This window comes from Psittacula echo (genome assembly GCF_963264785.1).
Source record: "Psittacula echo genome assembly, chromosome: 9".
Classification (NCBI taxonomy): Eukaryota; Metazoa; Chordata; class Aves; order Psittaciformes; family Psittacidae; genus Psittacula; species Psittacula echo.
The window spans coordinates 19,354,293-19,381,091 of NC_137745.1; the positions used below are offsets into that span (position 1 = coordinate 19,354,293).

General features: G+C 37.7%; 1 protein-coding gene across 1 annotated transcript in view; it reads left to right on the forward strand.

The window, feature by feature from the left end:
* Nucleotides 1–26,799, forward strand: part of DOCK3 (dedicator of cytokinesis 3) — a gene marked incomplete at its 5' end in the record, with an annotated part of 211,656 nt that overhangs the window by 50,785 nt on the left and 134,072 nt on the right. Inside the window, one exon of the mRNA XM_080625333.1 lies at nt 19,589–19,737. Coding sequence (XP_080481459.1) covers nt 19,589–19,737 — 149 coding nt within the window. The remainder of the gene's footprint in view (nt 1–19,588; nt 19,738–26,799) is intronic.

Sequence of the window (26,799 nt, forward strand, 5' to 3'; positions counted from 1 at the left end):
GGCAGCTGATTAGGGGGAGTTTGAGCCTCACTCTTGTTTAATCCATGACTTGATTATAAACCTGCATCTTTGATAAACATCAGTGTCACAGTTCTAGGAAAAGGCATGATTACCTTACAGTAAAGTCTTTTAATTTCAGAATAATAGTTATTTTTTTCTTATGAATTAGCTTAAGCTCAGTTTATTGTGTAGAAATGCATGTGTTGTCAGTGTTTCCTAATGCAATAATTAAAGTGCTAGTAGTGACCTTAGTGCCATTACTTTTCCACACCTTCCACTACAGAGAGCACGTAATATTTTTGTCTGTTTTTAGACAGGGTAAGCCAGTAAAGCATTGAAGGCAATAATTTTATTTTGGGAATCCATCTGTACCTTCCTCTGTTATTTCTCCTGAGACCCTCAGAACTTGAGGTAATAGTTAATAAAGTCTTCTTGTCCTATATATAACCTGACATTCTTGGCCATCTTGCAGAGTACATGCTGAAGATGCCATGAGTTACCTGTTTTAAGGAGTAAGGTAGTAACATTTTTGGTCTCAGAGTTTTTGTTTTGACCTAAATAGCTCAAGTTTAATTTGAAGCGCACAAGGCCACTTAGGTTCCGCAGTGAGGTAAACTGCAGTTTCTCTGTGCATCAGGTCTCTGCTTAGTGAGTATCTAGTGACTTACACTGCTACACAGTGAGCATCTAGTGCTTACACTGATGCTATCAGATGGACTTGTTGTTTTATTAGAGGAACATGCTTGGAAGCCAGCTTAGACAGGATTTAATGAATTTCTAAACTGTAGCATAGCTTAGTGGCTCATAATATTAAATGAAAATTATCTTCTTTTCTGGGAAAACTGGGAAAGAACAGCATCAGGGGTTCTTTTTAACCTTTCTTTCTGTGTGTTTACTAATGAAAAGGAAGCTGTAAAGAAACAGGTGTCAGGTTTTCACGAATGTGTTGATAGAGTTAATGGAGTTAACAGAATTAATGTAAATAAAACATTAATTAGGGAATGTTTGGTGGAATGGAGGAGAGGGAAGAAGAAAATACGATCGTAACCACTCTCGTGGTTTTTTTTTTTTTGTAACCACAAAGTAACTTTAAGGGTATTGTATGTAGCTATTGCTAGGATCCTCATATCAGTGTGTGTGGTGACAGAAGCTTTTGATCTTGGAAGTTCCTGGCCCATGTGCTGGATCCTTAGATAGATGTAGTATATTTTTTATATTTTAAAGTATTTTTTTAAAGAAACCCTCCTGTCACTTTGAATGGGGAGGTGCGTATTACATAAACACTGTGTGCTTTTTCAGAAGACATCAAACTCTGTCATCTGTCTCCTGCTCAGTCAAAAAGACCTGTGCAGTGTGACAGATCTGTTTGAATTGGCACAGCACTGGGCTCTGAAGATCTACCCCAGGTTTCTCAGAACTTTTGACAATTATTCAATGGACCTCAGATGTTAAAACAAACAAAATCCCCACCCTAAACGTTGGGAAGCTTATGATTCGTACTTTCATGCAGGAAGCTCAGCTACTCCATTTCTCTCATATTTTGTCTGTCCCCTTTTGTCTCATTCTTTTTCAGGATCCCAATCTGAGCTTGTCATAACCTTTCCCAGGTTCCTTCTCAGTTACTTCCCGTCAGTCCCAGTGATGCATGTATTTGTCTTTATTTTGATGAAACCTTAGTATGTTTTCTTCTGTTTGCTGAATTTTATTGTGTACTTTCTGCTTTCCTACATTACATCATTTTTTGTTTGTTTATTGTTACTATAACTGTTATGAAAGGACAAAGTAGAGTTAAGTGTTGACTTCATTTTGCCTGCAATTAAAAAATTGTCTGGATGATTTATTTAGCTGTCAAGAAGTGATACACAGAGATGTTTTAGTGGTTACATGCAGAGGTACCAAAGTGAAACGGAGAATATCCAGTTGGCTTCCACAAGAGGGAAATATGGCGACCAATCCAGTGCTGAAAAGATACAAACCAAAGAGAAGTTTTTAGTCGATTTTTGTCTGGCCCTTGTGTCACAGGATGTAAACAGAATAGCAGTTTGTTTTCGGGGAGCTAGCAGCACCACTGACAAATTTAGAATCGGATGGGTGATTTTAATGAGCCAGTGTTAGGCTTGTTGTTGGATTTTGGTGTCGTACTCGGAAGTAGCTGCTGAGTTTGCCATCTCAGATCTGACAATAATTGCAGGCATGTCAGCTCTCACTGTAATACTGCTGGCTGTCATCATGTAAATCTACATTAGAAACCCATCTAAATGCAAGTATTTAACAGTTACTCCATTACCAGTATGGTAGTCTAGAAGTAACATAATTGTGATTTGATATTTTTGTTTAAATAAATGGCATTGCTATGTCAGGTAAAGCATTTGAGTTAAAGTATTCAAATAGTTGCATAAAAAGGAAAGACAGATGTTGGGTATATTTCCTTATTTAAAAATGATGTGTGTGAAACAAGCTAAAATAAATCTTTTCTAGTTGTCAGGTTAGTTTTTCCTAAAAAGGCCATACCCTGTTCTAAGATAAAATTTTTCACTACCTTAGTTCTGCATTCCGCTACTGCCTTTAAGGTTTGGTTTCTTATTTTCTAGGTAGATGTGGGAAATACATAATTATGTAGCTCACAGGGATTGCCAAAAAAGCCAGGATTTTCTTACACCTGGACTGAAACGTACACCGTGTGTATAACGTCTATACATGGTGTGACTTCCTAATGCAGAGAGTGATACTATCTCCGTTGCCTTTTTTTTGAGAGAGAAAACATTACTGTGCAGTGAAACCCACCATATTTCTGGTGAAATTATCCCATATTATTAAAGGATATCAGAAAGACATACCTTATGAATCAGCTTTTGTTAAAGGTCCTTAAACTGTTGAATCTCTTTACCAGTTCTAACTCAGACAAAAAGATTAATTTTCTTGGAAATAAGTGGCAGTGTAGAGGGAAGAAATGTTATTTTATTGCTCCTTCCATAGAAAGCACTGGAGTGCGATTTCATCCCTACTGTGAAGCAGACGGTAATTCAGACAGGAACAAGCTTTGAGAAGCCAGGCTTCGTAATGTACACTGCTTCTTGTCCTTATGCCTTATGCACTAGTGTCTGTGCAGTGAGAGTTAGGGAATTCTCCAGGTGAACACTAACCATTTTTAATTCTGTTGCCTTTTTCTGGCAGATTTGATTCTTGATGGGGTTCATTGTACAAGTGCCAGTCAGAGTGTGCATAAAGGAGGCAATACAGTGAGGAGGTTTGAGACTACTTGCATCTGTTTTTTTAGCAGCATGTATTTCTGGTGGGTTAAACTGGCTGTGCTGCCACAGTGTTACACTTTAATAAGTAAGAAGTTACCAATAAAAGATTTTTTTTTATACTATTGGTAATAGTCTAATGGCAGGGGTTATTATATGGGTTATTGCAGATGCTTCTGTTGTGGTTCTTGATTACTGCTGTGTTTATCTCCATCATAGAGTTTTGGCTTAAAAACCAGACAGAAACAGGCAAAAATTACTCTCATGGCTCACAGGCAGTTTTAGTGTTGTGTCTTAAGTTTTACAAGCCTAGAATCTAGTAGATTGAAAGGAACTTTGGGGGGGCTCCAGTACAACCTCTTCCTTCCCTGAGCAAAACCTACTAGAGCATGTTGTTGAGGATCTTGTCTGGCTGAGTATTTGTGAAGATCCCACAACCTCCCTGGGCAAAACTGTGTTCCACATTTTGATCACCTACAAGGGAGGAATATTTTCCCTTTATCTAGTTGGAATTTCCAGTGCCTGTTGCCTTTATTCCTATTCTGTTTCACCTGTGAGAAGAATCTGCATTCAGCTTTTCTACATATTCTCACCTGGCAGTTGTACATGGTAAATAAGTACCACAGATGTCTCGTGACTAGTGAAGAATTGTCTCCCCTGACCTGCAGGCTACATATACAGCTTAGTATATGACTGGTCTTTGCTGCAAGGACAGCACTGCAGCCTCCTGTTCAGCTTCTTCACAGGATCACCAGGTTGTCTTCCATAAAGCTCCTGCCTGCCAGTTGAGTTTCCCTGTTTTCTAGTGCTGACCTTTACTTCAGAAATTGTCAACCATGTCAGAGATAACTGTGCACATCCTTAAATCTGATTACAAGTTGCATTGATAGCAATAAATGTAGGACTTCTGCAGGCATTAACTAACCCTCCCTTGACACTGTGATTAAAGAATTTAACAGTGCAGAATTAGATACAGTATTTGCAAAATGGTTTAAAAACAAATGAATTGATAATAAAGCAGTTGAAAATGGAGAATTGTTATTCAGTGCTGCTGCTTGTAATAGGACTCTGTTCTTGCCTCCTGTTATTTGCTGTTCTCATAATAGGATCAGAAAAAAATGGTGCAGTCTCATAAAATTTGCTGGTGATGCAGAAGTAGAAAGTTAAATAACGATTAGTTCAGAAACAGTACAGTTTCTGTCAGAGACTTGGCTCATTCAAACAGCATCTATTCTAATACATCCAAATATAGAAAGGACCTACAGATGGTGTTTGTGTCCTGAAGTGCAATGACACTTAACATGATGAAACATTATTATGACTAACCAATTGAACATCAGCCCCTTCCTTGATTTTGGTAGTTAAGAGGATAAGAAATCTTGCCTTTATAGGCAGAGGGGCAGAGAAGGAGAGTAAGAGAAAATTTCTCTGTATAGACTAAATGAGGTGATTGTTGAGCAGTTGCTACAGATTGATTCTGCAGTGTCTTATTCAGGATAGATGTGGGAAAACTAGGAAAATTCAGAGGTGATCTGCAGTGCTTGATTCTTGCAAGGTAAGGAGAGATAGGAAGGGGAACATAGTACAGGAGGGAAGGACCTAGAATGGATCTTCGGGTTACCTGGTCCAGCTGACTCCTTTAAAGGCAAGTTCATTTCTAACTATGTGTCCTGGGTTCAACAGTAGCAGTCATTTTTTCTCCTGCTACTGCTGAACCCAGGACACTACGGTATTTTCAACATGTGCTTATCTTGCCTGTTTTTAAAAAACACATCTGCAACAGTGGATATTTTGCAACCTTTCAAAAAGTTCAGTGCGTTTTGGCCCATAGTGTTAAAAGACTTTTTTCCTGAAACCTATACACAGTGTTTCTTTCTGCTGGTTATTTCTTATTCTGCTTACCTTGGACAAGGAGAATAGAATATTGCATTTCTCTTTCATGCAAGTTTTTGGTTAAAATTGTTTTCCTAATTCTTGTCATTTCTAGACTAAAAAAACCTACAGTCAAACCCAGTCTTTAAATATAACATCTCATGGATATTCTTAGTATTGCTTCTCAATGTATAATAGATAAAATATCTAGAGAAGTAAATATAGGAAAGTGACAATAATACTCCAGCAGAAGCCTGGCAAATGAAGAGTGAAGATATTATTTTGGCCCACAAAGCCAACTGTATCCTGGGCTGCATCTAAAGGAGAGTGACAAGCAGGTTGAAAGAGGTGATCCTGCCCCTCTACTATGGTCTCATGAGACCCGACTTGGAGCACTGTGTGCAGTTCTGGTGTCCCAAACATAAAAAGGACGTGGAACTGTTGGAACAAGTCCAGAGGAGGCCATGAGGATGGTCAGGGGACTGGAGCACCTCCCGTATGAAGACAGGCTGAGAAAGTTGGGGCTGTTCAGCCTGGAGAAGAGAAGGCTGCGTGGAGACCTCATAGCAGCCTTCCAGTATCTGAAGGGGGCCTACAGGGATGCTGGAGAGGGACTATTCATTAGGGACTGTAGTGATAGAACAAGGAGTAATGGGTTCTAAACAGAGAAAGTTCAGGTTAGATATAAGGTTAAATATAAGGAAAACATTCTTTACTGTGAGTGTGGTGAGACACTGAAACAGGCTGCCCAAAGAAGTTGTGAATATTCCACCCTTGGCAGTGTTCAAGGCCAGGCTGGATGGGGCTTGGAGCAACCTGGTCTAGTGGGAGGTGTCCCTGCCCATGGCAGGGGGTTGGAACTTGATGATCTTGAGCTCCTTTCCATTCCAAACCGTTCTATGATTTTATGATTTATACAGACAAACTGCATAAGTTCAGTGAGGAGGCAGCCTGTTCATGACTTACAAATGGGTACATGGAGAAAGGTTTAAGGTAGATGATTGCTAATTGAGATAATCTGTCAAAAATCTGTCTCAAGCTGTCAGTTCTGTCAAAAAAGATATAACAAAGTCCAGTATTTACAAATGAAAGCGATGCAAATTCAGAATGGAAATGAAGCCACTTTTTAATAATTGGGGTAATTAACAATAAATTAATCATGGAGAGCAGTTGTTTCTTTATTACTGATATCTTTAAAGCAAGACTGTATTGGATTTTCAGTGATCTGTTACCACATTATTTTATAGGAAATATGTTGCAGCAAGCTGTGAGTGAGTTTCTATGGCATGTGCCCTGCAGGAAGTCAAACTAGATAATCACAATAATCCTTTATAGTCTTGAAATTGATGAATCTTTAAATCTGTTTAGTCAGGACCAGCTGTGTTGAAAAACAGCATTACTAAAATACAATAAAAGATGCTAAGAAAGAGTGGATATACTGCACTGATGTGCTTTAATTCTTTCAGGCAAGAGTTGCATGCAGAAGTCTAATGGTTTTTTAGTGATGTCTTTCTGCTAATTCTTGTACCCCTTTAAACATACTCTTTGTGGTTTTTTGATGACTTTTCTCCTTGGCAAAGGCTCGCTTTTCAGCTATTTATATATAAACTGTGAAAAAGATTGACATTCAATACTTTTTTTGGCTGGCTTATGTTTCAAACAATGTAGAGAACCACAGATATTTTGGATGTCTTTGAGTGGGAGATCACCAAAAATCATTCAGATGCTGTGTAAAGGTGTAAGAGTGAGTCAATAGCTAGTTCTTTCGCTTTTGAGGCTGTACTGCTGCAGCAGCTGAGCATCAGTAGTGTGCTTGAGGGTACTGCATTGCCAGATGCACTATGTTTCAGTCAAGATATAATGCTGACATAACGCTTGTCTGTTATGTATTAACTGGAGTTTTTAACCATTACTTCTAAGCTGAGTGTTAGCCTAATGAGAAAATGTAATTTTTCTTCCTTTCCTTTTGTCTTTTGGCTGTAGAGCACCCTATAACGTTTTAAGCACTGATGGAATCACCTCACTTCCACCTCAGAAGGTGACCCTCTTTAAAATAGATGTAAAACACCTTCAGTATCCCACAGTAACAGGAATGCTTTGGGGTTTTTCTATTTTAATTTTTCTTTGTCATAAGTAAGGAGATGCCCTTAGTGGAAACTGTGGTTTTGTTTTGATGTTACTTGCATCTTTGTTTCAAATTCACAGTTTTGACAGCTGCCAGCCACAGGTCCATTACAAATATTTGCAGTGTTATGTCACTTACATGAAATGAACGTTTTTAAATTGAAGAGGTTGGGATTAGTTCTTTATCCTGGGTGTTGTACCTGTTTTCTCTTAGCTTTTTATTTGCAGCTCTGCTGCTCATCTTTTAACTATTTCAATTTTTTATTTACCAAAACATTGACTGTCTTACAGAGCAAATAGTTATTTGAAAAGAGGCTTTACTTGTAACTTACATCCTGCTTGCTGCATTCTACTGGGTTTTGTGCCTTTTGTTTATCTACTAAATTGTAATTTATGTTTGCAGTCCTGCTATGTCATGAAGTGGCTGTCAGCCCAGTGCCAGAGTTTACAGCTGATCTGCTTCACACATTGTTTCATAGGGTGAAGGAGGTTATCTTTATCTTGCATTTGAATCAGTTATTATCTTACTAGTACTTTTCCCAAGGCTGTATGTGGTGCTGTGTTTACTGTTAAGGCAGAAGAAATTACTTGATTATATAAATCTAATTTTGCTGGACCAGACTCTTGAAAGTATTTCTGGCTGTTCTGAAACCCAAGCCATCTTGTCACAGAGTTGATTATATAGTACATTTCCGTTTGTTATTAGCTGTCTGGAAGCATTTTACCTAAAACATGGGGATATTTTGCACCTAAGCATAGCCAACACCGCCTTCGTGGTTCAGAGATGTCTGCATCAGCGGGGTTGCCAACTAAAACAATTTCTGCTTTTACTAGCTTTGTGGCCTTGACCAGGCAGCTGAGATAGAGGCTCCAGTCAAATGGTGCTACTCATTGATATAACTGATACACTTTGAATCTTTCTCTTTAGGAAAGACTTTGTTCGTCATATATGAACACTAAAATCTGAACTTGAACATGTAAAAAAGGACAGTTGTTCAGTCAGTAGTAACTGTTGGTTTTATGTGTGTGGATCCCATGACCTGCCCTTTATGTCTCCTTCTGTCATGCTCTGAAGTAGGAGTAGCGTAGATGGTTTGCATATAGCTGTGGCTGCTGCATTCATTTCCCTTTTCATAATAGTAGGGGGAGGCATATAATATATCTGAGACACAAATGTGCATCACTGGTAAAAATGTTGGTACATCAATATGAGTTTGTATAGATTGAAATGGCTCAAAGAACCATAAAAAAATTATTACTCTCAGTAAGTAGAAAATACTCATGTATAAGGGAATTTTGGGCTTCAGTTTTCTCCTGTATTTTCCTCTGCTGAGGAAAATTGGTCTCTGATTTTGGAACATCCTTCAGTTAAGATTCAGTATTAGAACTTTCCAATACTTCAAGGAGATATTCTGGTTTTTCATCTTGCCTTTTTCCTCTCTCTTCTTAAAAACAAGGATAAAGGTTAATGTTTCTAATGTGTGTAAAGCACTTACGATTTTATCAGTAGCATTGGGTTCAGTAATCCTCTCCTGACAGAAACGTGAGTCTTGGGTTTCAATGTATCAGGTAAATCTGGTGGATTCATTTCATTCAGCCTATGAAAAGACATATCGTACTGCCTGTGCTGCCTTTAACGGCACAAGAATATGTGCTGCAGGTAAAATGTGAATATAAACTTTTGCTTCCTATTAATCTCTATCTAAACAGCATGATACTTCTTAAGTTCAAAGTCAAGATTTTAAGAACAACAAATGGGATTTTGGAATTAGGCAATTTTTCATTTCTTAATGTAATTTAAGGAAGTGATGCTGAATACTGGGGGAATTACAGTAAATGTTAATGATATTACTAAGTAGTTGTTTGCACAATAAATATTACGCAATAAAACCAGAATTTCCATGTTGTTTGCTGACTCTGAAACAGATTTTTGTGACCAGAATCATAAACAAAATGACAGATGCTACCATAGGTTAAGGCATAAGAAACCAATATGCTTTTTAAATTAGAACTGTTCCTCTTAAGTTGAAATTGTCACTTCTGAAGGGGTGACGTTTACTGGAACCTGTCTGTGAGAAGCAGAGCTGAAACATTTTTGCCATTGAACAATATTGAAATGTCTTTATTTTTTAATTTACATAAGAAGTATGTAGTTAAGAAACTGTTGGAATACATTCAGCCATTTTCTTTAGGGCTTCACAGAAATGTTGCAGGACAAATGGTGGCATCATGCCCAGGGTCATCATTACAAAATGTACTAACCAAACTGGTCTGCAAACAGTGGTCTGTGTTCTGTATATTATTGGAATAAGAGTGTGTGGTTTAGTTGTGGATTGTTTTCCTTAACATTTAAGTGCCCCAATAAAACTATAAAACCTGGCTTTTTAACGTAATGAACTCATGTTGCATGTCCTGTGTGAAGGTCCTAACACAGACAAAGAATTGTCGGAGACTTTTAAGGTTACATGTATTGACCTGGTATTGACTCTGTGACTGCTTTTGAAACTTTTCTTCTTGCTGGTGTCCGTCAGGTCCAAGTTCTCATTCTGTGTGTGTGAATGAGAATATTAATTTTGTGTGCTGCATGATACTATGTGAGAGGAGCTGGAAAAAGGGTGAAAGTACCAGGTTATACACTTGAACTACATAGCAGTGGGTGTGAATTTCCTGTTGAGTATGTAAATAGCCTTGAAAGAGCAAATGTTTAACTTAAATGCAGTGGAAATGTTTTGGGGATAGAGTATCTTTCAACTTTAGTGTTTGGTGCTGCTAAAAGGAAAATATTTACCTGACAGCACGTGTTATATACTGTTACCAGTTTGCATTTCATGGTAGATATTTATCAGGTAAGTTGTTATTGAGACAGGTTGATTATTGCTGAGTAGTGTGAATGTTAATTATTAATATACCTTCTAATAAAAATAGCATGTTTCTTCAAAGTGGAAACAAAAGCATTTAACTCTAGTTTAAAACCCATGTGAAAGGTAATATGATTTCTCTGTCATGCAGAAAAGTTACCTTAAAATACTGATTTATGGGGTGGATTTGTTATATTTGCAAAAGAATATAGCCATTTGGTCATGGGTAGGAAGCTTTCTTCTGAACGTTACAAGTTCTTTTGCATTTAAATAATGGTAAAAAGCCTACTAGAAGTATGAAATATAGAAGCTTTCACACTTATTCAATACTGCTCCAGTTTCTTTCAGAGCAAAATGTTTCCATTTATTACCTCTCCGACGGGTAAATACTGCCAGTTAGTATTGAATGCAGTGTCTTCCTCACATCTGCCAGATTTATGTATTTTTCAGATGGAGGCCCTACAGCTTCCTCTTTTCTAATACATCAGAGGATAAATGGCTTCTGCTGGTACTCAAAGAGTGCTTCCAGCAGGAGGCATTTTGAATGACTGTAACAGAGATGGTAGCAGGAGGTTGAAAGTCCTCCTCTTTCAGCAGATTTACGAATACCCTAAGCTTTGCAGGGCCAGAACTTCTGGGGGAAAATCCACTTTCTGTGGATCAAGATAATCAGTTTTACCTCTGGGAAACCACATAATTCAGCATATATATTTTGGGATGTTAAGCACCGTTATGACTATGATTTTTCTGTAAATAGAGGACACAAGTCTCCAAAGAAACTGATGATGTGAGCAGGGAACATTTGATACCAATTTTAGTTCTGCTTATTGAAGCTTGTTCACTACTGGGACCTCACATTTGCAAACAAGGAAGAGCAGGTTGGGGATGTGAAGGTCAAGGGCTTCCTTAGCTGCAGTGACCTCGAGATGGTATAGCTAAAGATCCTGAGACGATGCAGCAGGACAAAAAGCAGGATAACAAGCCTGGACAAAATCTGACCTCTTCAGAGATCTGCTTGAAACAGTCCTGTGGAAGGAACTAAGGAACTTGGCTGTTTCAAGAATTACCTTGCCCAAACTTAAGCAAGAGTCCATTCCAGCAAGCAGCAAAGATGCCAGAAGGCTTGCATGGATGAACAAGCAGCTTCTAGCAGAACTCAGAAATAAAAAGGAAGTATACAGAAGGTGGAAGAAAGGACAAGGAATCTGAGAGGAATATAGCGATACTGTCCAAGTATGCAGAGACCAGGGTTAGGAAAGCCAGCAACCCACCTGGAGCTGCATCTGATAAGGCACGTCAAAAGTGGCAAGAGGGATGGAACTACTGGCGAGAGTCCAGAAGAGGGCTCCTGGGATGTTTGAGGGACTGGAGCATCTCACATACAAGGAAAGGCTGAAAGAGCTGGGACTGCTCAGCCTGGAGAAGAGAAGGCTCAGGGGGAGATACTAGCAAAGTGTATACATAGCTGAAGGGAGGGTATAAAGAAGACAGGAGCAGGCTTTTATCAGTGGTGCCCACAGTGACAAGGCAACAGGCACAAACTGAAATGCAGAAGGCTCTATCTGACCATAAGGAAGCACTTGTGCTGTGAGGGTAACCAAGTACTAGAACAGGTTGCCTGGAGTCCATTGCCCATGGAGTCTCCATTTTTGGAGCTACTCAGAAGCCATCTGGACGTGGTCCTGAGCAACCTGCTCTGGTTGACCCTGTTTGAGCAGGAGCATAGGACAAGATGACTTCCTGAGGCCTTTGACAGCATCAGTCATTCTATGATGGTTTCTGTTGGTGACAGAGTAACCAAAGGTCCATGTAGATGATGCAGCGAAAGAGTAATGGTTTTTGTCAGAAGCAGCATTTAATCACTTGTGATGCCTCTGTCTTCTGTGGAGGAAATGGTGTTGAGCATGACTAGCAACATGCTTAAACAGGTATTCTCAGTGCTGTCCAATTTGGAGATATCACAAGTCTCATGCTATTTATAGTTGTTCTCAAGCTCCCAAACTCTGCAGTCTTGCAATCAAGATAATGTATTCATCATGTAAAAAAGGAAGAGGAAAATTACGCTTTTAAAGCTCAGAGAAGGTCTGGAAAATGTGAATACTCAGCACAGAAGATCTTTATGCATCTTCCAGAGGCACAACAGAATTATCAGAAGTCATGTACGTGCCTATAAGATTTTTTTTTTTCCCCTTTAGTTGCTTTACAGACCTTTCTTCTTCACTTGTATTTCTGTTTTGGTTGAGCTGATCTTATCCAGAGAGATATTTGGGGCCACGTGCTGGGGAAAAAGGAAGCCTCTTTCATGTTCTTAGGCTCTTTCCTTCATGTATTATCTTTCAGAAGTTTGACGTATTTTTATCTATTTATTTAGTAATACTTCTGAAGAAATATGATAAAGCAAAATGTTGTCTTCTCCTGTTGTGTCCTTTTACATAGCATGAAGCCTTCCAAAAATGGGACACAACAGGAATCTAAATCCCAAGAAGTCATTCTTGATTAAATAGCAAAACCCTTGTATGCATAGTTTTTGTCCCTCAGAAGAGAAACAGAACTTAACCTGAAATTGTATGTTCTTACATTTCACAATAAAAACCAAAGTAAATACATTTAACATACAGAGGATTTGGAACTGGCTTTGATAAATGTAATATGGATTTAAAAGGGGTGGGAGTGTTAATGTTGCTTGTTTTACAGTATTAGGAATGAAGAATTAAACCTATAAGTTTATCAGAATAGTTATCCCCTTCAATTACATTTCCTTAAGCTTTGCTAAAAGTTTATTATGATGATGTGAAATGAGGTTAATGTTGCTGTTACTCCTAAAGAATTAGGAACATCACCTGAATTTCAACAAAATAATGGTAAGCTGCAGTCTCTTCTGCAGTCTTATTCTGTAGGTTTTTCCAACACTTGGCTACCATCAGTTGTAGCCAGGATATAGGGGTGGGCTGGAGACAGGGGGTCCCTTTAGGGTATTTCTTTAACCAAATTTTTCCTTTTCTCAAGGTAATTATCCCACCTACTTTTCTTGAAGAAGCCCGATCTCCCTTCTTTGCATTTATTTTCTGTTAACAAAAATAAACCCCCTAAGCAGCACTAATTTACACCCAGAATACTTGTCTCATTCTGGCCAAGTTGCGTTTCCTGATGATGATGCAGACCCTAAAAGTAACAAAAGCTTCACTAGTAGCATGAAGTCAGACACAAAAGCTGTGCCAAATTTGTTTAAAATTGTTTCTGTAGCTGTAAATGTTGTCATCTGTTACTTGTCCCAATTTCTGTATTAGACAACTCCGGTATCTGAAATGATAAACTTGGAGTTATTTACATGTGTGGTATAACTGATTTTTAAAGTGGAAAAGTTGTTTATACAGGAAATTGAAAAATAGAATTTTCTTTGTGCCACACTGCATTGCTATCAATAAAAATAGATTCTAAATTGCATCTTTAAGTTAGACGTTCAAGGCCTGTGAAGTGATACAAACAAATAGGAAAAAAGTTCTCATCTTGAACAAGGGCAATAGCATCATACTAACCCTTCATAAATCTTCATAATATTCTGTGAAGAGCTCTGAACTTGAGAAGGTTTGACTTGTTAAACACAGAGCATCGTGGTAATAGGTTTAAATATTACTTACTGTCCTTCATGGACAGTAATGGAGATCTTGGAAAACAGCCCTTATCAAAGCTCTTTGTTCTTGAAATCATTAGGAGGACATGCCATCTTCTGTGTTGTGGCATTACCTTAAATGTTGCTATTGCTGTAATGTTACCTGGCTTCTTCTCACCATGATGTTTATAGCTATGAAAAGCTTGTAGGGTATTAGTTTGGTTTGTAACAGATAAAACATATCACCAGATTTTTGGACTTGTTGGTAGATAGCTTTGATTTAAATACACCATTTGGGTTTTGAAGCAGATCAAGTAATTGGTTGGTTTTTGTTTATCTTAAAAGGAAGAAGCAAGTGGACATAGTACAGCCATCAGAAAGTTACTCTACTGCTAAAGTTTGATACATGGTGATGCAGATATGTCATTTAATACAAAGGGAAGGCTTGTAGCAACATCTCTGTTTATCTTGTAAAGGCTTTATTTTGTTGGTTTGCTCTGCTTTTGCTTTCTTTATTGATACTCCATCATTCTTTTTACCTCTGAAGTTTTTGCTTTGTCATGTGTCAGCGTTTTAAGCTATTTTGCACAATTGCTTTGGCAAAAGAGTCTGAAGAATTTATTTTTCTGTCACTAATTTATTCTGCTTTAATACACTCTGAATACAGTATAGAATCAAGTAAAAACAGATTTATAGTGCAATAATTACTGTTTGAAACTAAAAGCTTTGAATATTCATAGAAGAAAATAAATACTATTCATGTTAACTTATGCTTACTAATAAATGGAGAGCTAGTAAATAGAGAACTTCAGGGTAGAAGAATGAAAATAAACCTAAACTGAGGTGCTGTCCTTTCTTAGACTGTTACTTTGAAAGACTAGTGTTATTTATTGAATACTCAATGGTGTGATGTCAAAGAAGTGCGAGCTCAACCCTAAACTCCAGGATGGTACCACAACCCTTTGTAAATGTACTTTGTAGTTTCTGTTGGGAGAGGGTGTAATTTACTCAACTTTATTCTTGCTTTTTCCTATGTCCTTTCTGTATTTTTAACTGTTATTGAAGTCCATTATGTCTAGACATACACATAGACTGCAAGAATATGTTCAAGTACTAGTTGCATACTCAGATTGCTTTGCTTTTCTGTGGGTGGCAGGCTTGATACCTGTGCACTATCCACATCTCCCCCACAAGTTTTACTTCAGTTTCTTTCCCTGTTTGAGACATCCTTGTATTAACCTGTAAAATCTGATCTTTATTCATCAACAGGCACTTGAATACTGTCTGATTTGATGGGTACTGTTTAAGGTTTGCGTGGTAATAATAGTAGAGATTTGTGATAAGATTAAGCTATAATTGTTGCACAAATCTATGAATTCCATCAGAGCTTTACTATAAAATAATTTGCTTAATTAAAAAATCGAGACAAAACTGAAAAGAAAGGGGTGAGTTTGGTGTTTCAGCTTTAGCATTTCCTTTCATGTGCTGTTGATGTTTGCAGGCTTTAATAGCTAATTTAGGTACTGAAATCCATAACAAGGAACCTGGGAAAAGCTATTCACTTGCTTTTATAAAGAAAATAATTTTTGGTGCCCTTCTCCCCCATTATAGCCTAAGGCAATGCTATAGGAAATTTCCTAAGGGACTGCTCTCGAGAGAGCCTAAATCCTGACTTCTTTATAGTACTGTTAAATGAAGTCTTGGTGACAAAATGACTATAAGTAGGTTATCCTCCATAATACAGCATTCCATATATTCTCATATGATGTGGTATTTCTGTAGAGAAGAATGACAAAGGCAGCTTTAGTGTTCAGAGGCACCGCAGGCACGAAGCAGGAAGCTCATGCTGCTGTGCTGCAGCAGGAAGCAGCTTTGTGTCGGCGCGAGTGCGGGCTGGGTTTGTGGTTCCCCTTAACCCCCATCACCTGCGCTGGGTCTGTGCCCAGGTGCGCGCCATGTCCCTGTGGGGAGAGGCCGGTTCCAGCCGGTTCCACCACAGACCCACCTCAGCACACAGCTGAGCCCGTTAGCTGAGCCGGCAGCGCCTCAGAGAGAGTAGGGTTGGGAAGCAGCAAGTGGTCATGCAGGTAGTGAGGATGAGGAGGAGAAGAGTGAGGAACAGCCTCAGAACATCCCAGCCAGAGCAGGAGGAGGAGGTGAGCAGGTATCTGACTGTGGTCTGAGGGAAGGAGCACACTGAGCAGGTTTGTCCTGAAGTATTTCGGCCCAGGGGCAGAACCCAGCTGGAGCAGAGGAAAAGTGTGAGGAGGAAGGAGAAGCAGAGAGAAGCTGCTGGGGACTGACAGCTCCAGTTCCTCTGCTGGGAGGGAGAAAGGGCATGGGTCTTGGGGACAAGGGGCTTTAAGGGGGTTTCATCTTTGTTTCTCACCACCAAACTCTGTTTTAATTGGCAATAAAACGAATTTCTGCCAACTGGATGTTTTGCTGGGGTGGTCATTGGTAAGTGGTCTCCTGTCTTTATCACATCCCATAGATATTTTCATTTTACTCCTCCCCGCTTGGTCTGTTGAAGAGGGGGAGTGAGAGTGTGTCTGGGGGGGGACGCCTGGAAAAGGTCTAAGCCCACCACAAACAACCCCAGACCCATCTTCTGACATGATCTCCACAGAGTTAATGTGGAGTTAGTAAATGGGGAAAGAACCCTGCTGCCAGAACTCTGCCTTTTGATGTGTAGCTGTAAATGTGAAGATTACCCAAGTGTTGATAAGTGTAACTTGTTAGTAGTAACAGAGCAAAGCAATACAGCACATGGGTTTGTGTCTGGGGATAGTAAAATAAGGCAACAAGATGTGCTCGAGGACAGATGTGCTGTTTGTGAGAAAAGAGCCCCCCGTTCATCAGGGCTGTCCAGATTCTTTATCCCTGACACACCTCATTATTACTACCAAAGTTTTTCCATAAATATTTTTATATTCCGGATGTGAAGCGTTTGCAAAGTATGTTCATAAATGCGCAGAGCAGATCGTTCTGGATGGACTGACCAAGTGTTCATTGCTTGGTAGCTTGTGACAAAGCCAGGTGAAAAGTGTGAGGTTATAGGTTGTAGGAAAATTGACTGTAAAAGAGAATGGACACTTGCATACCAGATTAACTGGTATTTTTTTACTCAGCTACTTTCAAGATGATAAAGTTTTGAGTTAGTTTGTGGTGCTACTCTGACTACAGTCATTAAAATCTGTGCATCTTCCTCCTCCTCCTCCGAGAAATTTAGTTTATTAGTCCCTAGAGTCTTGAGGTGTGAGGAGGGGCGTTATAAATTGCTTTCCGACTGTTTCAAACTCTTTTTAGCCTGAATTAAGCTACATTTAACTTTGTTCTAGCTCCCCTTTCACACAAGTATTTTCCTTCACTTAAATGGATTTTGCATCTGTGATTCACTTCATAAGTGTTTGCCTGAGATCACAGCTACAGCTTCCCTGCTTTCCATTTGCTGATACCTCTTTCTTCGTTCCTTATAGAGGACCTTGTGTTGTATGTTTAGATCTCTGTATATCAATACTTGTTTTGTTTTTTGAAGGTGAAATGTTTTTTGAAGGGATAAGTCTGAGAACTAGAACTGAAAATGGCATATTGGAACACAAGAGAGATTGGAGGTTCGAGAGAGGGTTGAGTTTGAGGGTTTTTCTTTTTTAATCACTGCATAGGACCTAATGTGACCAGCTTTTACAAAACTGTGTTCCACAATCTCATTTCTCATTTGTATTTAAAGTAAGTACTTCTGATATGTAAAAATACGTAAAAATACATACAAAAATACATTTAAAAAAATAGTGTAATTTAAAAGCAAAGTGTTCTGGACTTGAATTCACTGATAGCCTTGAGCCATCAGTACAAGAGTGAGGGTGTAGCTCTTTCAGCAGTTCTATTTGGAAAGTCCTAATATGATGATTTTTGTGCTGATTCATTTCATTGCCAACTGTTTTACTAATAGACCCATTAGACGTTTTTAATAGACTGAATTTGCTTATTTGATAGTCACAAACTCCATTGTCTTCACCTTGTGTTAAAAGTTAGAACCTTTTCTTGTTCACGTTATTAGTGTATTACAGTGGATATTTCCTGTCTTCAGCTTATATAGAATTTACTTTGGACCACATCTAGTGGTAAGATCTAACCACAAATCTAGTGATTTTTATACTTACAGCTATAAACGATTATCTTCCTACAGTAAGTATTTTCAGCCCTGGACATGTATGTCTTTGTGTTAGATCTGATGTCTGTATTTCATTTTTCAGGCAGGACGAGAAGCAAGGTTGGTGCATAGTTGAAAGCTTGTGCATCTTTTCATCTCGAAATTGATAAGAACGCCAGATGATTCCATCTGTGCTTAACCTGCTTCCGCAAAACAGATGTATATTCAGGTTCAGAGAAGTTCACAAATTACTGATCAAAATTGATTGCACTGAAATCTGTTTTCCTAAGTCATGCAAATCTAGTGGTCTCTCAGGAAAACAAACTCAAGTAGATGGAATTTCATCTCATCTTACCTATTTTTTGGTAAAACATTTTTTTCTAATAATTTTTTACAGTAGAAAGCACATCTGTTTTTCTTTATGATGTTATTCTGTCAGATCTAGTTTATAAGCACAGGTATCTTTATTTAGAGACCTTTTATAAAGCGCTCATTTACAAGCAGAAACATGACGAGGACAGTGCTAACTTAGAAAGTCTCACTTTCAGGACACTAGTCAGCTTTTTCCCAAGTGAGATTCGGACATTTCAAGCTTTGTATACAAGTGGGAATGGTGCTTATTTGTTTAAAAAACAGCATTCTGCTGTAAAAGGAGGTTTTATTTTTCAACTTTTTCTTGGGGATCCTCATTCATTGCACATTGGCAATTTTATGCAGTGTGAGACATGGCCATGTGGAAAAGAGCTGCCTTGACACACAGTTTTTATCTAGCAGATATTGGAATAGTTTGGACATGCTTGCCTACCTTAGGGTGCCTCAGACTTTCCTTTTTGTGGGTTCCCATATGTCTATTTCCTGCAGGGGCAAAAAGTATTTACACTTCTGGCTGGACTTGGAGAGTTTGGTTTTGCTTTCCCCTCCCTCCCCCTTCATTCTCATATTTGAAGAATGCTAAAGAATAGTAGTTTTTTTAGGAAGGATTGTGGTGGTGGTTTAGACTTCATTTATTTTTCCTGATGGGTGTGGTGTGGGGTTTGTTTTGGGGTTTTTTTGGTACTCTCTATGGTAATATTCATCTTTTAAAGTAGTTTTGCAGGTGGATTTTATCATTAATTGCTTTAGTCCATATTAAAGTGCAGATAACAAATACTCATATCGCTCCCAACACAGATACCTGTGTCAGTCTTAGTAACTGGGATATAAAAAATATTAGGAGTGGTTTTCTTCTGTAGTGAATCATTGTTGCTACTGTTCAGAGCCATGATGTTAGTCACTGGCAGAAAAAGAACTTTTTCACCTCTCCATTACTTTAAATCTAAAATATTGGATTTATTATATGATTGGAGTAAGTGGTTCCTGCTGTACATAATAAATTGTCTTATCAACAGCATTAGGTTCTGTCAGAAAATGGACCCCATAGCAGACTGAGCCTGAATTTTTAGAAATACAAAGTTACTCAGTTTAAATAGCATCAGTTAACACTACTTTTTGGTAGAACTATTTTAAAGCTTGTACAAACTCGATTAATGTTCCTGTAGGGTAATAAATGAAAGTTTGGTAACTTATTAATCTCTCTCTCTTTATCTCTCTTTGTCTTTCTCACACTTTTTCTCTTTCCAAACTTATTAATCTCTCCCTCCCTCTTTCTCTCCCCTCCTCCCCCACCCTCCTTTATCTCTTTCTCACTCTCTTCCCCTCTCCTCCCAAAAATATGCCTTTACAGAAACATAAGGTAGATCTTTTCTACAAACTGCGGCATGTGATGAATGAGCTCATTGACCTACGTAGACAGCTGCTGTCAGGTCACTTGACACAGGATCAGGTGCGAGAGGTCAAGAGACACCTCACAGTGAGGCTGGACTGGGGCAATGAGTAAGTACAGGTACCAGCTGGGTACTGTTTGTTCTGATTGTTTTGAAATAGCTTTTATAAAACATACAAGCAAAACAACCAACAGCTTTTACCTTCCACTAGTATTTGTACACAAGAAGAACTTCTGAGCATTTGGAAATCAGATATAACATTTACAGTGAGATTATTGTTTAGTTCTTCTACTATTAGTATAAAATGAGCTGTCTGCTTATTAGTAGATCTTTTCCAAGTCTCTCTGCACTTTTAAAAGGATTAGGTCACTTTACATATTTTATATGAATGTAGTGAATATTAGGCCTGGGAGGATGTTTTTATAGATACTAAATCCACATTTTTTCAATTGAAGAAGTGTTTTCATGGTTGACGCAATAAGAGGATTTCACTGTCAGCAGTGACATTGGAGCTGGAGGTGTGATATTTAGACTTTATTTTAGGTAAAGTAATTTCTCAGAAGTTTAGGCTGTCTTTGGTCAGTTCCACAGTGAATTTGCTGAGAGGTTTTTTCAGAGCCAAAGATGAGTGCAATTCAGATAAAAGCTGAAATGGAAATAAATGGCTATTAGACAAAAACTAGCCCTTCACCAGAGTTGGTTTTCTTCTGACATAATGTTATCAGACAGTAAGTTTTGTGTAAAACGCATATGGCCTTTTCAAAGGAAATCTCGCCCTCCTCAGACGTTGCTTTTCATCTATAGGAGGAGGATTAGTGCTAATTAATATATGGGGGCAGGGAGGAATTCTGGATATTGACAGCTAAGGAAGAAAGTCAAGTGTTTTTCACTAACGTATCTTTGTTATGACTGTTCTTTAGTCACCTACTTCAGGACTCCCTCTGAGAGACATACTTTAATAAGTTCCAGATCTGACTAGCCCCCATGCTACATTTCATTTCTCTCTTGTTGAAAGCAAGCTTTGAAGGACAGACTAATAGATTTCATCAAGTCATTGTTCTGCAGTGCCAAGTTACAGATATTTTCCATTATCATTCCCAGTGGATTAAACAGGAACCAAGAGACCATTTTTGAACATTATGCCTAGATGGTTTTATTCCACGGATGTATAGATAAAATCAGCATCAGGAAGCTGAAAAAATGTTAGATGAGGAGAGTAGACATGGGTGCGGCAGTGAAGAAAATAGGTTGTTCAGTGAGGTGGCTATAGACATCATTATTCGTGTAAAATCATTAAATACAAAGTACATTAAAGCTATAAAGGTAAATCTAATACATGACAATTATGGAGAAGCATCAGTAAAAACAGTAAATACAAATATGTGATTAAATTAATCTGCTCAGGATGCTTATTTAGGAAAAATATATTTGTATTTCTTACTACATAAAACCAGGTACTCACTTCCCTAGAGAAAAAGGTGTATACTGTCAGAGAGATACATGCTTAAACAGAAGAGGGTATTAATAAAGGAACTGCATAAAAAGGCGTGTGACTGCAAAGGTATTTAATGAAATCTGTACACCCTGCAGTCTGGGATTTTGGAAGGTCTTTCTGCAAAATCACTCTTTTCTGTGGAATTTCTGGGAGATCCTGTCACTTTCTTGTGCCTCCCTTCTCCTGAGTTTATCATAAAACTCATGACCACGTGGCTTAATCTTTTAAAAAACCCTAATTTTCATATACATACTCACACAGTACTGCCCTTTCTCAAATAATGTAATAAAAGAATGTTGATTGCTGATATACTTGACACTTGCAAATAAAAGAAATAAAAAATGTTGTTACTAATGTTCTTTAATGTTAAGTGAGAACCTTAAAACCATGCAGTTTGAGCAAGTCTGTAACTATTCAAACTAGTACAATCTAATAAGAAACATTCCATGACCAAGTAACTTTCAGGAAACAGGTGATCTTACACATCCAATGTGTAGCATGTATGCTTATCTAGTGTAAAGCTACTTTTATCCTGACCTTGATCATTCATGTATTGTATTATTTGGGAAAGACATGAAATTAACAATTCCTGTCACCAGCACTCAGGGTTTTTTTCCATGTGTCGAGCTGGTATCATTTTCCCCTAAATACACTGGCAGTGGTTCTGGTAGTCATCCCTGGTGTTCTCATGGAGTTGGTGGTGATCAAGGGACAGATGCACTCTTTGGATTAGTAAATAAAGAATTTTTTGTAAAAGAAATCAGACTAGTGTCAGAAATACTACAGGGAATTTTTCTTATTTCTATATGCTTAGTCTGAGAGGTTTTGCTCTGTAGTTTGGTCTATTAAAAGTGTAGAAATAGAACTTATTTTACAGTTATTGCCGCTAACCTTTTGTATTGTTGCTAGTAGTTCTTATAATGCAATACTGATGTCCACTTATTTTAGCAATTTGATTTTCTGTTGCTTATATGTTTTCTCCCCACGACAAAAATATGATCCTGGATGCATCCTTTTTATGATGCTTCGTTACTTTTACCAGTTACCCACAGTTAGCTTGGTTTTGTGTGCATACAGTGAGTGGTACTGCTGTATTTCCCAGTTGTTCAAAAGAGCAGAATTTACTACATTCAGGTAAGCATTTAGTGGGTTTAGACATTCAGTTTTAAACATCCTTCTGTGTATTTTTGTAGAGGTGAAATCTCAGATGGTGTCTTTTTTCCTAGAAATCTTACCAGGTTTTTTATACAGAATGTTACAAATACTTGTGTTTTTAAAAATGTTTCACTTGGATACAATTTATTAGACTGTTGATCTGTTGAAGTCTGAGATGGTATTGGAGTTGTCCAATGGTCTGTGAATAACAAGGGGAGAGTTGTATAGCAGGAAACAAAGAAAACATGAAGCTGAATTCTGTAATTTATCATCATATTTTAAATAATGTTATGGAGTTAAATCTGTAGTGCTTCATCTCGTTTTAAATCATATTGTAAGTAAAACAGAAACTTGATTTTTAATTCTTTGGCTTTGTGGGTTTTGTTTAATGAATAGTTAAGTTTTTCAACTTTTACTAGTGATTAGAATGGGAAACCAGAATTAACCTTTAGTAAAAGAACTGTTTCATTCTACAGTCTTTGGCATCAAAAACAGATGAAAGAATCTCACAGAGCTTCTATTTGAAACGTGAATTCTCTGCTTCTGTTCCAGTGCAAAAAATTATTACAGTAGTACATGCTTATCTTACTTACCAAAAAGGCAGATGAGATTTCTTCAAACTAATATAACGTAAAAATCAGAGGTCATCTTAAATCGTTTTCAGGATTGATTCTTTCAGGTTAATATAAAACCTGTCAGGAGATTAACAGAAAGCATCCAGGTTTCTGAGCACAATGAATTTCCTTTTTATACTGAGGGAAGACACTTCTTCGCTATAAATGTGGGGATAGATACTCTATTCAGGCTCAGAAGCAGAGTAGGGAATGGGGAGCCACCAATAGTTTGAGATTTTTGAGAGATAAAAGCCATAAACAAGATGAGTTTGTAGGCTTCTGTTAATTTTTAGTCAAAGGTTATTCTTTTTCACATAAAATGTTATTGAAGTCATTGCATTAAAAGAAATCTTCCAAATAGTTGCCATAAATTCTGCAGAGAAAGATCCACAGAGAGCCAAAAGTTACAAATGAACATTGAAAAGGAAAAGTAGTGTGTGTGTGTGTGTGTGTGTGTGTGTGTGTGTGTGATGTTAGAAATAAATCTTTCACACTGTCATACAAATAAAATGAAACACTGTTTTAAAGCCATGGAATTTCCCTTCTGTCAAAATTGCAGTTGCAAAGCCACTGGCTGTTGCGATGTTAGTACCTACTGGCTACTAACATATATATTATATACTGTTGAGGGAATAGTGTGATCCAGTGAAGTAAGCATAGTTTTTAAAGTTGTCCTAAATTTCAGTGCTCACATCCTTAGAAGATTATTTTTGGACTTTGAGTGACATACCCTAGTGTCATTTTTTCTAATTGACGTAAAAGGAATAATAATAACTTCCTGGCAGTTTTGCAACTATTAGCTCGAAGTTCATAAAATGCATTTGGAGATATGTATTAAATGTACATACTTTATTTTTCTAAGAAGAGATTGCTTCTGTGAGCTATGCAAGTGGAGACCATAGGAACTATCTCTGGCAGTGCTTTGCAATGTAGGTCGTGGATTCCCCTTCAGGTTTCTTTAGGTCTGCTTTTCTCTGTCTCTTGCTTAGATACAGCCTTCAAGGCCAGGTTGGACAGAGCCTTGGGTGACGTGGTTTAGTGTGAGGTGTCCCTGCCCATGGCAGGGGGGTTGGAACTAGATGATCATAAGGTCCTTTCCAACCCTAACTATTCTATGTTTCTATGTTTCTACATATGACATCGTAATAGCTGGAAGTCAGTTTGAGAGTTAAAGAATTTCTTATTACAGTAGTTGTTATTGTTGCAGGTAATATAAAGTAGTGAACGATTTAAACAACCATAATGAAATGCCCTCAAGATTGCAAGAATAGTTGCCATTTCTCTCTAAATATGTATTTTTCCCCTCTCCTGAATATACTTGTAGTAATGGTTGAATAAGAATTAAAACTGTAAGAAACTTTTGGATATCAGTCTTTGAGGAAAGCCTTAATTACCTCTCTCTGTGGTCTTATACTTCCATGCTCAGATGTATTTGCCGCCATTTCCTTTAATCAATTCCTCACTAAGATTGCTTACCTTCATCTCATCAGCTTCATGTTAAGAAATAATTTCCTGTGTAGCATTACATCAGTGCTTTACTAATTTCTTTACAGATTACAGCCCCTGCAGTTTTTTATATAACTTAAAATAACTTGATTCTGTCAAATAAGTTGTATTTGCACAGAAAACTTTCACAAACATGTTTTTAATCAATTTCATTTTCCATGGTATTTCCTTCAAAGTCTTATTTCACAGTCTGCACATAATTTATGGGAATCACTGTCAGGATCATTTCCTTTCCTTTCACCACCTTTAGAAATGTGTTTTTGTAAGAGAAATATGAATAATATTAAGTGAGGCTTTCATATAGTAAGAGAAGGAATACAAGGAAAATGGGTGGCTGCAACATTAAGGCTGAAAAGAGTCAAGGTAAGTGCACATTTATGGAGCAAAGGGGATGAGATCTTGCACACTAGAGATGTGACGAGTTCTCCCAGTCTGTTCTTCAAGAGTGGATGTGCATCTTAAAAGCATTTTTTTTAGTCAGATGGCATATTTCTGCAATATTCTTCTAGGAAGAGTTGTTAGGACTTGGGGTTTTAGGAATTCTAAATGGTGTAGCATTTGTATTATAAGGAAATGGAAAGGTTAGAAATTAGAATTGTTCTTTGAAATTACTGTTTAAACTAATTTGACTTTATCTAGAAGCCCAGTTAATCTGAAGTAGTCTGATGGCCATCCCTTTCAATATTGAAAGTGCTATTTCTGTTTATCTGCCTGTTTCCGTATTAGTTCTGAGACACCTAGAGACAGTGTGTAGTGGACTTTTAATTTCTTTTTTCTCCAAAGAAAGGAAAATTCTCAAGACTTCTACATAGAAGAGGAGGAATATCTAAATTTCAGCTGGAGTTATCCCAGGCATATGCTATCAAGAGCTTATTGATAGGCTTTGGGGCAATTCTGTAGGTATGCTCAGGAAATATTGTTGAAAGGCAGTTCAGTGTTAAAGCAGAACAGAAAACACATAAATTTGCTTGTAAAAGAAAGTATTGTGGAGAGAGAAACTGTCACATAAACAAACCAGCACATTATCTAATTTTTATGCATGCTGTGTTGTGGAGAAATACTGCTTGGCAGCTCGTGCTCTTATATTCCCACAGTGTTTGATACTGGAGAGTGCAAGTGGGCCACTGACTGGCATTGCCATGTCAAGTGTTACGTTGTCAGTCCTTCGCAGGGACCAAATCAAATATACAAATGAAGTGCATAAACCCAGACTTCCACCTGCACAATAAATGGCAGCATGTTAGTAATAAAGCACAAGGCACCTTTATTTGCTGGGATCAAGTATTGTGCAGGATTAGCATAGTATTAGAGAATGAGAATCTTCTGGGCTGAAAATCCATGGTGTTAAGGGATTTAACTAAAAATAGGCTATCGGATAAGTTTCACAGAGATGCCACTGCAGTTGTGTTGAACATTATTAAGCAGAAGATAATACCTCTGTCATGAATTGAGTAATGAGTTCAACCACTGTTTGACCTCAGTTCTCTAGAGAGTTGAAGTTAGGAGAATAGAACAGTATCAGGCCATTGCTTAGCTTTGGCAGCTTTTTCTGTGAAGCTTTAACAGTGCTTTGTAACTGAATTGGAACTGTAATGCACTTAAAAGCGAGCTTGATAACATTAGGAAATAATTTGTTAATATCTGTATGTTGAGGAGAAATTCCTTTATGAATGTACTTCAGGGCTGGGTGTGTTTACCTGGGAATAATGGAATTTTGGAGGTGGTTTAGATTTCAGATTCAGGAAAACTTCTGTGAATATGATGAGCATTAACTTTTTTAAAACAAACTTTCATGGTGCCTCTTTGCATGTTACTGTTTTAGCTCTTAGCATCCTTTTTCTATTATATTTCTTTTATATTTCTATTTATAGATTTCTGTTATAAGTAGGCTCAAGCAGCAGCTGCACGTTAAGGATTACTTAGTGCATTCTTATTTTAATCTTTTAGTTTGGTGAATAGATACAGTAATTTTCCTCTTTGCTGCTGCAGTTTTCAGGTACTGGTTTTGGGCCACTTGTGTCTGTCAGATTTAATCAAAACAAAGCACGGAAAAGGTGTATAACCATCACTTTCACGATTTAGCCTTAGAGTTTAGAAACCAGTATTTGGCATGAAAACTGCATCAAAGAGGGAAAATTGCTCGTTTTTCCATTGAAAATAATAATTGATTTTGGCAAAGAACTAAGAATGTGGAAATCACAGTTTGTCAGTACACTATTTAAATTGCAGTTATAGTAGTGCCTAACAGTTGTTTGCCAGCAAGTGGCCTAGGGCTGAGCTTAATTTTTGAGATGTCATGGTTTAGGGATATAATTAAAGAAGGAAAAACCTGATTAAACAAAGTTTCAACAAGAATTAGGGAGGAATATAATGAAACTTACGGGTAAACTCAGCAGTCATC